This window comes from Delphinapterus leucas, chromosome 14 (genome assembly GCF_059928025.1).
Source record: "Delphinapterus leucas isolate spDelLeu-1000000601 "Yukka" chromosome 14, BTC_Dleu_Yukka2, whole genome shotgun sequence".
Classification (NCBI taxonomy): domain Eukaryota; kingdom Metazoa; phylum Chordata; class Mammalia; order Artiodactyla; family Monodontidae; genus Delphinapterus; species Delphinapterus leucas.
The window spans coordinates 14,517,829-14,531,728 of record NC_143142.1 but is presented as its reverse complement, the minus strand read 5'-3'; the positions used below and the strand labels follow the sequence as shown (position 1 = coordinate 14,531,728).

Sequence of the window (13,900 nt, the reverse complement as noted above, 5' to 3'; positions counted from 1 at the left end):
GGGCTATAGCTTTACCTGTAATGTTTGTATGTTTCATAAAAAGGGGAAGAAAAAAATACCTTATGTGTGTAATTAAAACTAGAAGACAGAACCGAAACCCCTAGGGCATGCCCCATCTCCCTGCAGGCGCTGCCTGGGTTTAATTTAGTCCAGGGGTCAGCAAACTTTCCCCCATAAAAGGCCAGATAGTATTTTATAACCTTGTGGGTCCTCTGGTCTTTGTCACAACTACCCAGCTCTGCTGCTGCGGCCTAAAAGCAGCCAGGGACAACAGGACAATGAGTGAGTGAGCACGGCTGGGTCTGATCAGTGGATGCAGTGCCTTCTTCTTAGGGTCGCTCTGCAGGGGTACACCTGGCGGGAGATGAGCGGGGGTGGGGAGGCACCTGGGGACAGCTGCGCCCTCCTTACCCCAGCCCCCTTTCAGAACCTGGCTGAGGGTTTTCTCCGCCACCCCCCACCCCAACCCCCCCTTCTGGAACGGTCCAGGCCGGCCCTTGTGAACTGCCCGAGCCTGTTTTTTGCAGAGCTTCTCCCTAATGAACGGGAAGTGGCCCCATGCAGGTTACAGGGCTGCGGAGAGCAGGTTACAGGGCTTTGCAGCTTTTGGAAAAGTGCTGCTGACAACCAGGAGTTAAACAGGCAGTGACCCTGCCACTGGGCGGGGGACAAGGGGGGAGCGCGTGAGAGGAACTCGGCAGGCAAGCTGTCTTCAGCCCTTCCTCCACGGTCACGGTCACTGCGAGAGGAAATGAGGAGGAAAGGAGGCCTGGGACGGACGGACGCTGCCCACAAAGTGGGCACAACAGGTGCACCGGGGACAGGAGATGCAAACCCAGTAATTAAGGCCTCCAGACACCTGTTGTGAGCTCACCCATTCACACCCCTGGCAGGTGGTTCACGCCTCTGAGGAAGGGGGAAGAAAAAGGCTCAGATGAAAAGCTCTCCATCTGTAGCCTGCAGCCGAAGGCCTAGCCTGCCAGAGATGGCGGCGTGACCTCCAGGGACAGTACCCCAGGGGTGGGGGTGAGGGGGCTCCAGAGTGAGAAAGAGCTGGCTGTGCCCCTTCAGAGCTGTGTGACCCTGGGCAAACTCCTTAACCTCTCTGTGTCTCACACGCCCTATCTTTATCAGATTCCACAGGGCAAGGCTTTGCACAGTTAAATCTATGTGATCAGCAAACATTTACTGAGAACCATCTACGTACCAGGGGCCTGTGGCCACTGCAGCAAACCAGGCAGCGTGTCTGGGGGTGGGGGCTGAAGGACATGAAACAGCCACATGGACAGCACTCCAAGGGGAGCTGTGAGGCGGGCTGGGTGGAATGGGAATGGGGGCCGCGGGAGAAGAGGACAGGCCAAGCTACCCTGGCTGGGGGGTCGGGAGTGAGCCAGTGGAAGGGTGAGCTGAAGGCCTCATTTTCAACAGCAAGAATTCTAGCTAACTCTGCTTGCTCTGTGCCAGGAACTGTTCCCAAAACCAATCTTTATAACTGCCTGCTGAGGTTATATGTCATTTGGAGGTCTATGCCCTTTTCCAGATGACAAAACAGAGACACAGAGAGGGTAAGTGACTTGCCCAAGGTCACACAGCTAGGAAGTGGTGGAGGTGGGACATGAACCCAGGCGGGCTGGACCCAAGCTGCATGTCCTTATCTGACTGCACTGTAGACTTAAGCTATACCATCATCATCACCTAAGAAGGATGCCTCTGTGCTGTGGACATTTTTCAAATCGAGGCCAGCCTTTAAGTGGCAGGATCGCTGAATGCGATACATTACTCGGGGCACTTGTAAGTGAAGTCGGAGGAGGCGGAGGGGCCAGAGAGGGGCTGTCTAGTCCCCATATCCGCTGTGACACTCAGCCAGGAATCATAAACTCTGTGTCTACCAGGCTGGTGGGTAAGAAAGAGTGAAGTGGGCCGGGTGGGAAGTTCAAGAGCAGGTGTGAGCAGCCACTACATAGAGCAACAGTCAAGGCCACAGAGGAACCCGGGCCTGATGGACTCAGACCTTTCCGTGTTTCTTCCCAGGTCAGAAACCAGGCTTGGATGTGAAACCCCATGCTTTGCAAATATGGGACACCAACTCGTCCCCACCACCCTGTCCCCAACACTGTGTGGGCCCAAGTAAGCCACACCAGGGGCCGCATCTACCCTGCTAATTTGCAACCTTTGCTATAAGGAGAGAGGCAGTGAGGAGAGAGGCACTGAATCAACGGCAGCACCTGCTTCTCAGGTGAGCCTTTCATTGCCTGGGGAGGGAGGATAAGTGGGCGTGACTGTCAATCCCCTCCTGCAGATGAGAAAACTGAGGCTGGCTGACTGCCAAACTATACTCTGGCTCCGAATCTGATCTTTCCATTGGTTTGCAGGCAGGATTGGCTACATAGTTTGCTGGGCCCAGTGTAAAATGAGAATTGAGGGCCCCTTGTTGGAAAATTAAGAGTTGCAGGATGGCGACAGGAGAGCATGAAACCAAGTGTGAGGCCTTGCGGGACTATGCAGGTCAGATGTTCACGAGGCTGGCCCTGTCTGGGGAACCTCTTTCTTGGAAGATCACTGCCTTTCAGAAACCAGGTGCCTCAAATCAAGGCTGCCCCTGGAGTACAAAAGAAATGGGCAAGCTGAGGGTCCTTCTAGCAATAGCCCCTTGACCTCTCTGTGCCTCAGTTTCCTCATCTAGGAAATGGACACAACAATAGTTCCACCAGGCTGGGCTGTTCTGAAGATGCACTGATACCATGAGTGCCCAGGATGTGGCCAGCTCAGTGTCCGAGGCCTCCTAAGTGCTCGCGGGCACTAGCCACCTGGTTCCCAAGGGGTCTTTGCTATCTCAGGGCCATCACTTGAAATGTGGGTGGGAATGAGACCCTTCCATCAAATGCTTTGGCTCTGCACACACGCGCTTGTGCGTCAGGACGGGAGGCCCTGAATGTAGAGGCTTCCACTGAGCGAACGGACTGAGGCTCCATGGAAGCATCCGAGGGTCTGTTCTCTGAACCACATTTCTGCCCTGGGGTCTTTCAAACCCAGCCTTTCGGATGGAGGCGGGAAAAGAATAAAAAAACAGCTTAGGGAGGGTGGGAGGGAGGCTCAAGAGGGAGGGAATATGGGGATATGTGTATACATATAGCTGATTCACTTTGTTATACAGCAGAAACTAACACAACGTTGTACAGCAATTACACTCCAATAAAGATGTGAAACATAGGGCTTCCCTAGTGGCACAGTGGTTGAGAGTCCACCTGCCGATGTAGGGGACACGGGTTCGTGCCCAGGTCCGGGAAGATCCCACATGCCGCGGAGCGGCTGGGCCCGTGAGCCATAGCCGCTGAGCCTGCACGTCCGAAGCCTGTGCTCTGCAACGGGAGAGGCCACAACAGTGAGAGGCCCGCGTACCGCAAAAAAAAAAAAAAAAAAAGATGTGAAACAAAAAACAACTGAGCAAAACAACTTAGCACAGGCATGCACATGCGCACACCTAACCCACAGTCACCCCAGAGAGCAGGGGGATGCCCACTTTACATCTTCTTCTGGAATCGATACTGACTTAAGGCTGTGGGCACCTGCTGGGTGAGCCGAGGACCATCCCATCCTTGCTCTGGTTGTGGGTTGAGGAGTTGGCTCCCTGCATCCGTGTGTGCCCTGCGCAGTCTGGGGAACCCCGGTTTGTCCTCCACATGTCCTTTCAGGGCTTGAGGAGGAGCAGCTCGGCCTCGCCCTGGGTCTCACATTCCTTACTGACCCTCTCTGCCCCAGAACCTAGCTGCAGGGGGACAGCACTACAGTGGAGGGCGCGGGGAGCTGGGAGGGAGGGAGATAATTAGGGAAAAGAGGAAAAAAAAAAAAAAAAAAGGATATGCTGCAGAGAACTTCCAAGGAGTCAGCACTACTGCGACACGGGTTCTGTCGAGTCAGACCTGCCCTGGGTTCAAAGCCTGGAGCCGCTGGCTTTGTGCTGTTTAATAACCACAGCTAATGCTAGGTAACTACCCACTCCATACCAGGTGCTGTATTAAGTGCCCCACATGCATAATCTCACTTAATCCTTTTAACAGCCCTTGAGGCAGCCACATGGTGAGGGAGCTGGGTGCCAGCCCGAGCCATCTGACAACCCAGTGGGTAGGAATTTGGGCTTTGGAGCTGGTTTCTTCACTGGGAAACGGAGCCGACGACAACCGCTCCACGGGGCTAATCAGGCAAAGCGCTTCAGCCCACAGTGCCTGGCACAGAGATCGCGCTCAAAAAATCTACTGCACTGATCATGACAAACAGTAGCCTCATTATCGAAATTCGTAGCACACATCGTCACCAGTATTATGACTACTATCTTATGCCAGGGGAAACTGAGGCCCAGAAAGGGGGCAGCAGAGAGAACTGCTGTCTCCTAATTCACTGCTGTGTCTACTCTCTGGCTCTTCTAAAGGGCGAGCCTCGAACTGTCCCAGAGGACGATCCCGCAGAGGCATGGATCTGCAGGGCCTCTTGGCACCCATCGGGCTGGGTTTAAGGGGTTGGGGTGTGGTGCAGTGAGGCCCGGGTGGAAGGCTGGTGGCCCCCAGGAAAGGCCCAGGCAAACACTGCCTCGGCTGAGAAACTGCTGACCCCAGTGCTCGGGCAGGGCCCCCAGCGGCTGGGGAGGGCGGGTGAGCTGCTGTCCCCCAGCGGGCTGTCTCAAGAACCAGACCATGCCCTCCCACGGCGCTGCACTCATGCCCTCACACCCCGGGTGTGTCACTGTGCGACTGTCACTGTCGCTTTCCTTCCTGGTCCTTCACAAACAGTGAATTCCTTGAGAGAGGAGCCTGTCTCTCCTGAAATGGCTACGTGCCGGGCACCTAGCACAGTGCCTGGTACAAACGACACACGTGCGGGATGGTGGTTCCACTGAGGGGTAACAGCATCCCTCCTCTGCAGCGCTGCTCTGCTGCTTAACAAAAGATACAGCATAGGAGGCATGCGGCTGAGCCCAACACACAGTGAGCTGGTGATTTTGATTACGCCTGGTAGGATAACTCCATGAAAACTGCCTGGCAAAATGGACCGGACTGGTTCCCCTAAACCCTGACATCTTCCCCTGGCTCTGACCTTTGCTGGCCACTGGCTTTGTCTGAAACTGGGTCTGTGTGCTTTCCTGGCAGAGCTCGTCTCCCAGAGAAGGTTCACAGCGACCCCTGCTGCCCGCGCTCGGAAGGGCCTCAAACCCCCGGCCAGAACACACAACAAAGCCAGGCTCCAAGCAGGCTCTGGATTTCCAGGGGTTGATGAAAGCTACCACCAGAACAATGGCAGGAAGAGACACCACATGTAATGATGTTCGGGAAACACTAATTCCCTGTCTTCTCAAAATAAACATAAAACGTGAGATCAGACAAAGCGCGTTTCCCTTCCCCTTGCGGTCTTTTGTTTCCCTGGATAAGTGTCATCCTCAACAGGCTGCGGAACCAAGCGAAACTGTCATTTCGGCAGGATGCTGTTCCCTGATCAACACGTGCTGCTCAGAGCCATCCCGTTTTGATCTGGCAGTTCTTAAATTGGACTCTTTAAAAAGCAGAAGCATGGTTGAAACCAGCGGCCGTGCGAGGCTCGGGATACATACCTTCTTGTGACGGCGACCCACTCCTCTTGACTCGTCCCCCCAGATGCTGGGAGATGGAAAACAGCCTCCTGCAGATGGTGACCCCAACTTACCAGGCTGTTACTACCACGCAGGGGACCCTGGGATCATAGATAAGACCCTTCTACTAAGAAATCGACAGGGTCCCCGTCTTTGCATCAGAACTGGGCTAATTTAAATGTCTGTTAATGAATTGTGTGCCAGTTGTATGATTTAGAATGGGGGGGAAGACGACAGGGATTTTTAAAGCAGACCCTTCAAGGGGTTCCCCATTCTTTACACCACGGAGTAGGAGCAAAGAGGGTAGATTTCACACAAAGATAATACATACTTTCCAGTCTCCAAAATCTAGGACTTACATTTTGCAACCACAGCTGACCTGGCAAGATGCTAATTGGTAAAATCCTAATCGGGATTTAGCTTTCCTGATCTTCACGCCAGAACTGGACAAATGCAGGTTAAACAAACAAAGTCTAGTACACAGAATCCTGAATGTTCACCTCTATGCAGGCCACAGAGCTGTAGGTCCCCAGAATACTCTTAGATTGCAGCCGAGCTTCCGTGATCTGCTTGGTTGGGGCTGATGTCATCTGCCTTAGGTTCTGACAGCTAGAAGGGTCTGTTCTCTGTGCCACACAGCACACGCCTGGACAGTGCCCTGGCTTTATAAACGTTTCCCCCTTATGCCCTCTCTCTAAAGACGTTTCATCCAAGGCTTGGTGCTGGGTGATACCTAACTTATCTGAAAAACCCAACAGTGTAATGTACTGGCACAGGGGTTGCAAACTCGTGGCCGTGGGTTATAGCCGGCCCTCAGGTAGACGTTGTCCCACACAGTGTTTTTAGAAAGTGAATTAGGTGCCAACTCAAGAATCCAGATTGCCAGTTTCTCTTTCAAACGCGGGAAGAACTGGTCCTATGGCATCTGCGTCCCTGCCCAGCATCACCGCTGGCCCTCCAGTCCGTCAGTTCCCACCCAGTCTGCTCTGCCAGGCTGTTTGCTGCCTGGCCCCCAAGAGATCTGGGTTTTGACTCCTGTGCTGTAGCATCTGCTGGTGGACTGCATTACTTAGGCAGGTGGCCCCCCCTCATTTCAAAGCGGGCTTTCCACAGACAGCAGTGCAGACCAGTGTGCTGCCCAGCCCTGGCTGGACACCAGTCCCCTGGGGCGCTCTGATCCGAATACCAACATCTGGGCTCCACCCCTCATCAACTGAATGCAACTTTCTGGGGGCGGAGCCTGAGCAAAGGTGTATTTATAAAAGTCACCAGGTGATGATTCAAAGGTGCAGAGAAGGTAGTGGGCCACTGGCTTAAAGCAAAGGATGACTTGGGCGGTAGGATTTCAGGCAGATCATGGGCAGAGCTGGGCGTCAGCCGCCTGGCTCCCTGCCCCTCCTGCAGGTCGCTGGTGGGGATGAAGAAGACTGACTGCCCTGTCTGGACATGTTTCTGCCCAGCGGTCTGGAGAGCAATGTCTGAGATTAAGGGAGATACATCAAAGGCAGCCAGAAGATGACCTCTGAGAGGCCACTGCGCTGGCCTTCAGCAGACCATCGAGGACCCGAAGGCTCAGCAGCTCCCCCCGACACGACGGCCCCGCGGACCAGACCAGCGCCTCTCACCTGAAGAGCTCGCGGATCTCACGGCTGTCAGCCTGGAAGGGGATGTTCCGCACCAGGATCTTGGAGGTTGTCTGCTTTCTGGGCACCTGTTTCTTCCGAGCGGATGTCAGGGCTGGCCTGGAGGGTCGGCGGAAAGGCTTCAGGTTATTCGGGGCCTCGGCAGCTGCTGCCCTCTGCTGACTCCACCGGCCCCCTCCCCCCACCAGCACCGATGCTCCTGTCCTCTGTTCAGGTGAGGGACTCGGGGACTCTGCGTGGACGCGGCTGAGAGGAAAGGGAAGGAGGCGGGCTCCCCTGGGTGGCACGCAGCCTAATTATCTTCTGCCCCCAGCAGCTGTGGATGTCCAGTCGGCACATCCTACCCTGGGGTGTCTGCTGCCCTTCATCTAAGACACTCAGGGACTAGCAGGGACTTGAGGAAAGAACTCCGATGGGGGGGTGGGGGCAGTCTCTCCCTAAACCCAGTCTCCTCTGTCTCTTTCTTTGCAGGTGCCCAGAAAGACGCTGGCTGGTCCCAAGGTCTTGTTGGAGACATTTCCTAACGAACCCGAAGTGCAGAATCCAGGGGCCTGGAGCAGTTTCTAACCATGGAGGTGGGTCAGGGCTGTGAGACGGAACTCTCTCCACCTGAGGTTCAAGGCCATCCCGAACCTGTCCCCCTGGCTCTTCCAGGGAAACCCTCCACTCCATGGACGCAGGGGAGGGTCACGAGCACAGCCATGAGTTGACAATCTGGGTGTGAATGCCCTGTTGGCCACTAAGGATCTGTGTGATCTTGGACAAGTTACTACTTGGCCTCTCAACTGTAAAACAGGCCTAATAACAGTGCCAACCTCATCGGATTGTTTGACGATTTAATGAAGGACACGTCAAAACACTCTGCACTGTGCCTAGCACAGGGTAAGCATTCCATAAACGGTAGCTGTGATTATGAGGACGGTTATGACTCACTTCCTTTAAGTCTGCTCCAGGTCACCTCCTCCCTAACTGTCTCCACTAAAATAGCAGCCCACTCCCACTCCCACCCCGGCTCGATGTTCCTGGCACTATCCAAGAGCACATTACATATTCAGTCATGTTTCTCTTCACGGTCTGTCCTCTAGGGCTATGCTGTCCAACACGGCAGCCACCAGCTGCACGTGGCTAACAGTTAAATCGATATTAAAGTGACACAACATTAAAAATTCAGCTCCTCGGTTGCTGGGCTAGCCAGCCTCCAAGATGGTCCCCAATGGTCTGTGCCTCTTGGTATTCATGCCCCTTGTGTACCCCTCTCCTGCTCTGAGCCCAGGTCATAAAAGACACTGCCGCCTCCTCCCTATTCTCTCTCGCTCTGGGGGAACCAGCTGCCAGGCTGTAAGGACACTTGTGCAAGCCTAGGGAGAGGCCAACACGGTGAGGAACTGTGGCCTCCTGCCAACAGCCATGTGAATGTGCCATTTTGCAAGTGAAGCCGTCAACCCCAGCTGAACCTTCAGATGAGACAGCAGCCCTGGCCAACGTCTTGACTGCAACCTCATAAGAGATGCCAAGATGGAACTTCCCAGCTAAGCTGCTCCTGAATTCCTGACCCTCAGGAACTGTGAGATAATAAACGTCTGCTGCTTTAAGCTGTTAAGTTTTGGGATACTTGGTTATGTAGCGATAGATAATTAACACAGTGGTAGTTGCCACGTTTCAAGAGCTCAAATGCCATGTGTGGCAAGTGACTACCACGCTGGGCAGTGCAGATGTAGAACATTATAGGATGTTTTCATCATCGCAGAAACTTCCATCAAATAGCGCTGCCCTAGAATGTAAACCCCATGAGGAATCTCCCTCCCCAGCTCCTGGGAAGAGTGTCTGGTGCCCAGGAGGCTTTCTGTAATTTTTTGTTGAATAAAAGAAAGACTAAATGAACACTGCCTAGGAATTGGGAGCCTGCAAGGAGACTTCAGCCTGACTCCCTGGAGTCAGGGGACTGAGAAGAGAGACCGGCGTCACTGGCTGAGTGATCACGTGCTGGCCATGTGCTAGATGCTTCATGCACAACCGCCAGTTTTCACATTTTACTTTACAAATGACCGACTTTCACATTTTACTTTACAAATGACCGACTTTCTGAAAACCATCAAATAAATATCTTAAACCAGCCCAAGGATTGTTAGAGGCAGTCACTTCATCACCCGAGGCGGACAGATGGGATTGACAATGACAACAATGATAACGGCTGACCCCAGGTACGCGCTGCGTGCCGGGCACTGTTCAAAGCACCTCCAGTGTATTAGCTCAATCAGGACTTGCAAGGGTGAGGATGCAGGGGCAAAACTAAAACTCCCAAGAGGCCTCCACTACCTTAGGAAACTGGTCATTGGGTCCAGTGGTCTGTCTCCATCTCTAACATCTACTGAATCTCTTTCAAATTAAGCGGAGGCCGTCTCTGGGCGCCGCTGTCCGGCTCCAAGAAAGAGAGCCCCGTAATGCGAGACGTCTAGGTTTTCTCACTGCCTCTGGTTTGTCCAAGGCTCCAGCAACTTGCAAGTCTCCCTGGTTTTATTTATAGGGCCAAGATAAGTGGGTTTTGCTTGCTTCTCCTGCCTGTGTTCCTTTTGTTATAATAGATGTGTACTAACACATTTACTCCGGGGACTGGCATGGTCCCAGTTTATCAGGGAAATGGGTATCGGAGCTGGCATGCGGGACGCCTCCTTAATTAGGAAGGGGTCCCAGGGTGACGGGGGTTGGGTCGGGGAGGATGTTCAAAGACCATGAGACACCCTCCAGGGCACCGGCATCAACACAAAAGGGACGGACTCAATCCAAGGAAGAGGGGGCAGGGGAGACTCACTTGGTGGCTCGTTCTGAGATCCTGACTTCCAGCTTGTGGCCGTCCACGACGTGACCCTGAGAGATGAGACAACACAGCCTGTCCCTCTGTCCTCTTAGAAGCACTCACCCGTAGCCCTGTCCTTCACCGGAGTGGGCTTCGGCTGAGTGAGGGGAGAGAGAACTTCGAGGGGGCACTGACTGTTCCCAGGAGACAAGCCCGCTGGAGTCAAGGACAGAGAAGGGCTTTTCCTGGAAGTGGTTCCCGCTGAGCCCAGGCAGCAGCTGGTGGTGACGGAGACCCAGCCCTCCAAGTCCTCTGGAGCCACGAGTGGGCCTTGACCTTTAAGCCATTCAAGGGGCACAGAATTTTCCATTGTTTATAAGCATTTTCAGGCAAAGTAAGCCCCTTTGGTCTGGCTTGCAGAGAGAGAGAGTTTGGTTTGGATTGTAGGCCGTTAAAAAAAAAAATTCTAAATCACAGCAGAGATGCATCTAAAGCTAGGCTCTTAACATGGGTCCCTTAAGGCAAAACTGGTGTATTAGCAAAATTACCCTTGAAAATCCTTTAAAGTCTCCCATAAAATACAGCACACGTAGCTTCGTATAAACAGTTCTTTGCGGCAATATGCCCGTATGTAGCACACAGCGAGGCACAGAACATAACTCTAATGTGTGCAAGGTAGACTCTGACAGGCTCCTGAATTACATGGAACAGAAAGACAGACCACTGGGTGTGCAGAGCTGAAATCCAGTTAAGTGAGTACACAGCATCTAATGACAAAGTTGGATTTCTAGTGTCTCTTGAAAAAACAACAAACAAAACAAAAAACCAGAGAAGATCTGGTATGGCTGGGGCCCACCTGCCCGTCAGGCAGTACCTGGCTGAGGCCAAGAAGTGGCTGCCCCGTTAGAAGGGGCGCAGGTGCCCAGGTTCTGTTCTGGGTGGTGCTGGCCCCGTCGCTAGTTTACGGCTAGCCTGGCCCCATGGGCATGTGAGGTGGAGAGCAGAGAGACTTTCCAAGTGAGAGCAGAGGCCCCAGAGGCCATCCCTCCCCGCCACCCCACCCAAACCCAATTCAGCCCTCCCTGGAGTTGCTTTGGGCCAAGGGGAGGGTCATCAAAATTCTACAAAAACGATCATATTGGCTAAGTGCCCAGTTACATTTCCTATAATCCCCAAGACCTTTCGCTTGACTAGCAAGCTCTACTGGGACAGACTCCATCACCTGGAGGGTCCCTATAAAGCCAGGCTTCACAGGGAGGTGGGCCGGTATGGGTGCCCTTTTCACCCAGTATCCAGCCCAGCTGTGCAGGCCCAAGCACACGTCTAAGAGAGAATGGGAGCTGGAAGGGCGTGCGGCTTGCTACGCGCTCGCTTGTCAACTTGGCCCTGGTCAACTCCATCTTACGTTGCCGCTGCCTGGATGGCCTATACAGACACGTGACATTCTGAATAGGGTTTAAAAGGGATCCTGGACCCCCTGGAGCAAGTGGGCCTCCAGAAAGAAAGAGGCTCGTGAGAAAGCACTGTTCCTTGTCCCCTTCCTGCCACCGAAGGGCCTGGGGACGTGGGGTGTCGGGGAAGGTGCTGAGGACACTGTCTTTTTTTTTGGCGGTAAGCGGGCCCCTCACTGTTGTGGCCTCTCCCGTTGCGGAGCACAGGCTCCGGACGCGCAGGCCCAGCGGCCATGGCTCATGGGCCCAGCCGCTCCGCCGCATGTGGGATCTTCCCGGACCGGGGCACGGACCCGTGTCCCCTGCATCGGCAGGCAGGCTCTCAACCACTGTGCCACCAGGGAAGCCCTGAGGACACTGTCTTAAGCTGAGGCCTGGCCCACTTTGGGGCTCTGTTCTGCTCCCTGTAACCTCAGCTCCCTTCCTGCCATCCAGGGCCCTGATCTGTCCCTGCACTTCGACCCAGCAGGAGGGCATCGCTCCTTTCTCAGCAGGACATAAGTCTGTGTCCCAAACACCTCTGCGTTCAGCCCCCTTCTCCCCACTGTCACTGCGTCCACCCTGACCTGTGCCTGGAGGACTCAGCGGTCTCCAACCTGCCCTCCTATGATGCACCCTCCACACAGCAGCTGGAGAGATTGTTCTGCAGCAGAAATCAGATCCTTCCCCAAAGTGCTCCAAGCCCTCTAATGGGATCGCACTGCCTCTATGTTGAATTCCACAGTCCATAAAAGGTCTGCAAGATCCAACTCCACATAGCTCCCACCCTGTACCCTGTGCCTGCCACACTGGCCTCTTTCTGCTCCTCAGACATAGTAAGCTCACTCCTGCCTCAGAGTCCCTGCCCCAGGCCCTTTGCACGTGCTGTTCCGAGATCTCTGTGTAGCTGACTCCTTCTTGTCAATTAGGTGTCAGCTCAACTGTCACGTCCTCAGAGAGGGCCTCTCCTGACCACGCGATCTAAAGTAGCCTTCCCCTCACCACAGTGTCTGCTTTATCTGCACCCGAGCACTTCTCATGACCTGGTCTTGGCGTATTTCTTCAGAGGTCTGCTTCACCCATCTCCCTGAGGTCTGGCACAAACCAGGCTCTTGATCAAGAGTTGCAGACTGAAGGAATGCCTTGTAGTGACTGTGGGGGGCTGAGGAAGTTCAAGGCCGTGGGCCACAGACCCCTAGGGAACTGGAGAAAGCAACGGGCCTGGGAAGATGTGGGCTGCTCTGCATTCCCACTCAATTTCCGAAGACTGACGGGATACCACGCCACCTGCCTCGTGCCCCCGTGGACCTCGGCTGAGAACGCCCACTTACCTGGAGCTGTCTGAGAGCTTTCTGGGCCTGCTCCGGTTTCCTGTATTCCACGAATCCAAACCCCATGGACAGCAGCGCGCCTGAGAGAGAGAGGGGTGGGAATCGTACGGGGGCGCCAGGCAGGGAGGAAAACGAAGAAGGTGCACCAGACCAAGTTCAAGGGCTCCAAGGGGTCCCTGGACGGCCCCTCGACATTCTCATTTCTTCATGCCCCTCTTTGTTCCCCAAAAGATCCCAGCTCCCGGCTCGCCATTTATTACCAGTCGTCTTGAAGAATCAGCCAACGAGGTTATACAGCCGCCACCTGAGGCCCAGCTGGCTATTAATTAACAGATGATCGACGTGATAATTAACTTCATAATAGAATCCCGCCTTTGGGAGGGAGGGGTGACCATCGCCACGACAAGCGGCAAAAGCTCTACCCGGGCAGTCCCCTGCTTCCATACTAAATGCATAATACGAACACATGCATCAAAGTCAAGCACGCCAAAGGCTTACTCTTTACAAAGTATTTCTGACCACCTGGTTACACCTGGTTCCTGGGTTTCAGACATAAGGCTGGGACAGGGAGGCTGTGACCACCTCGTTAGAACTCCTCTGGTTCCCTATTGCTGGGTCGTGAGTAGCAAGAGTTCAGATAGCCAGGGGTATCTCCAAAATTTATAGAGAACTTTGCTTCCTGAATGTAAATATGCATAACTGGGGGCACACAAGAATAAGGTCTCTAATTACACCTTGCTCTTTGACACAAAATGTGATGCATGCCTCCGCCCCCACGGTTCATGCTGGTTTGCTAATTTTACTCTCTATTTTTTCACAGTTGAACTCAAAGAGGGTCGGCTCAAGGCTGATGGGCCCAAACGAGGCTCAGAGTTCACCACTGTTGACCCAGCAATCCTCATCTTTGTCTGTATTGTTTGTGAGGCTGTGCCCCTGCTTGTTTGCATTTCTACTCACAACTACGTGTTATAAAACGAGGGCCCAAAGCAGGAAGAAATTCCACAAACAGCCCAGACATGGTTCTGCGGGCGACAGGAAGGAGGTTCAGAAAGAACTGATGGCTGATGGGTAGCGCCACCCCGTGG

General features: G+C 53.9%; 1 protein-coding gene across 2 annotated transcripts in view; it reads right to left on the bottom strand.

The window, feature by feature from the left end:
* Positions 1-13,900, bottom strand: part of RBM19 (RNA binding motif protein 19) — a 122,026-nt gene that overhangs the window by 72,062 nt on the left and 36,064 nt on the right. For both annotated transcript variants that reach the window (XM_022551006.3, XM_089894517.1), the window contains exons 19-21: positions 12,816-12,895; positions 10,070-10,125; positions 7,243-7,359 (exon numbers count right to left, since the gene is read on the bottom strand). In XM_022551006.3, coding sequence (XP_022406714.2) covers positions 7,243-7,359; positions 10,070-10,125; positions 12,816-12,895 — 253 coding nt within the window. The remainder of the gene's footprint in view (positions 1-7,242; positions 7,360-10,069; positions 10,126-12,815; positions 12,896-13,900) is intronic.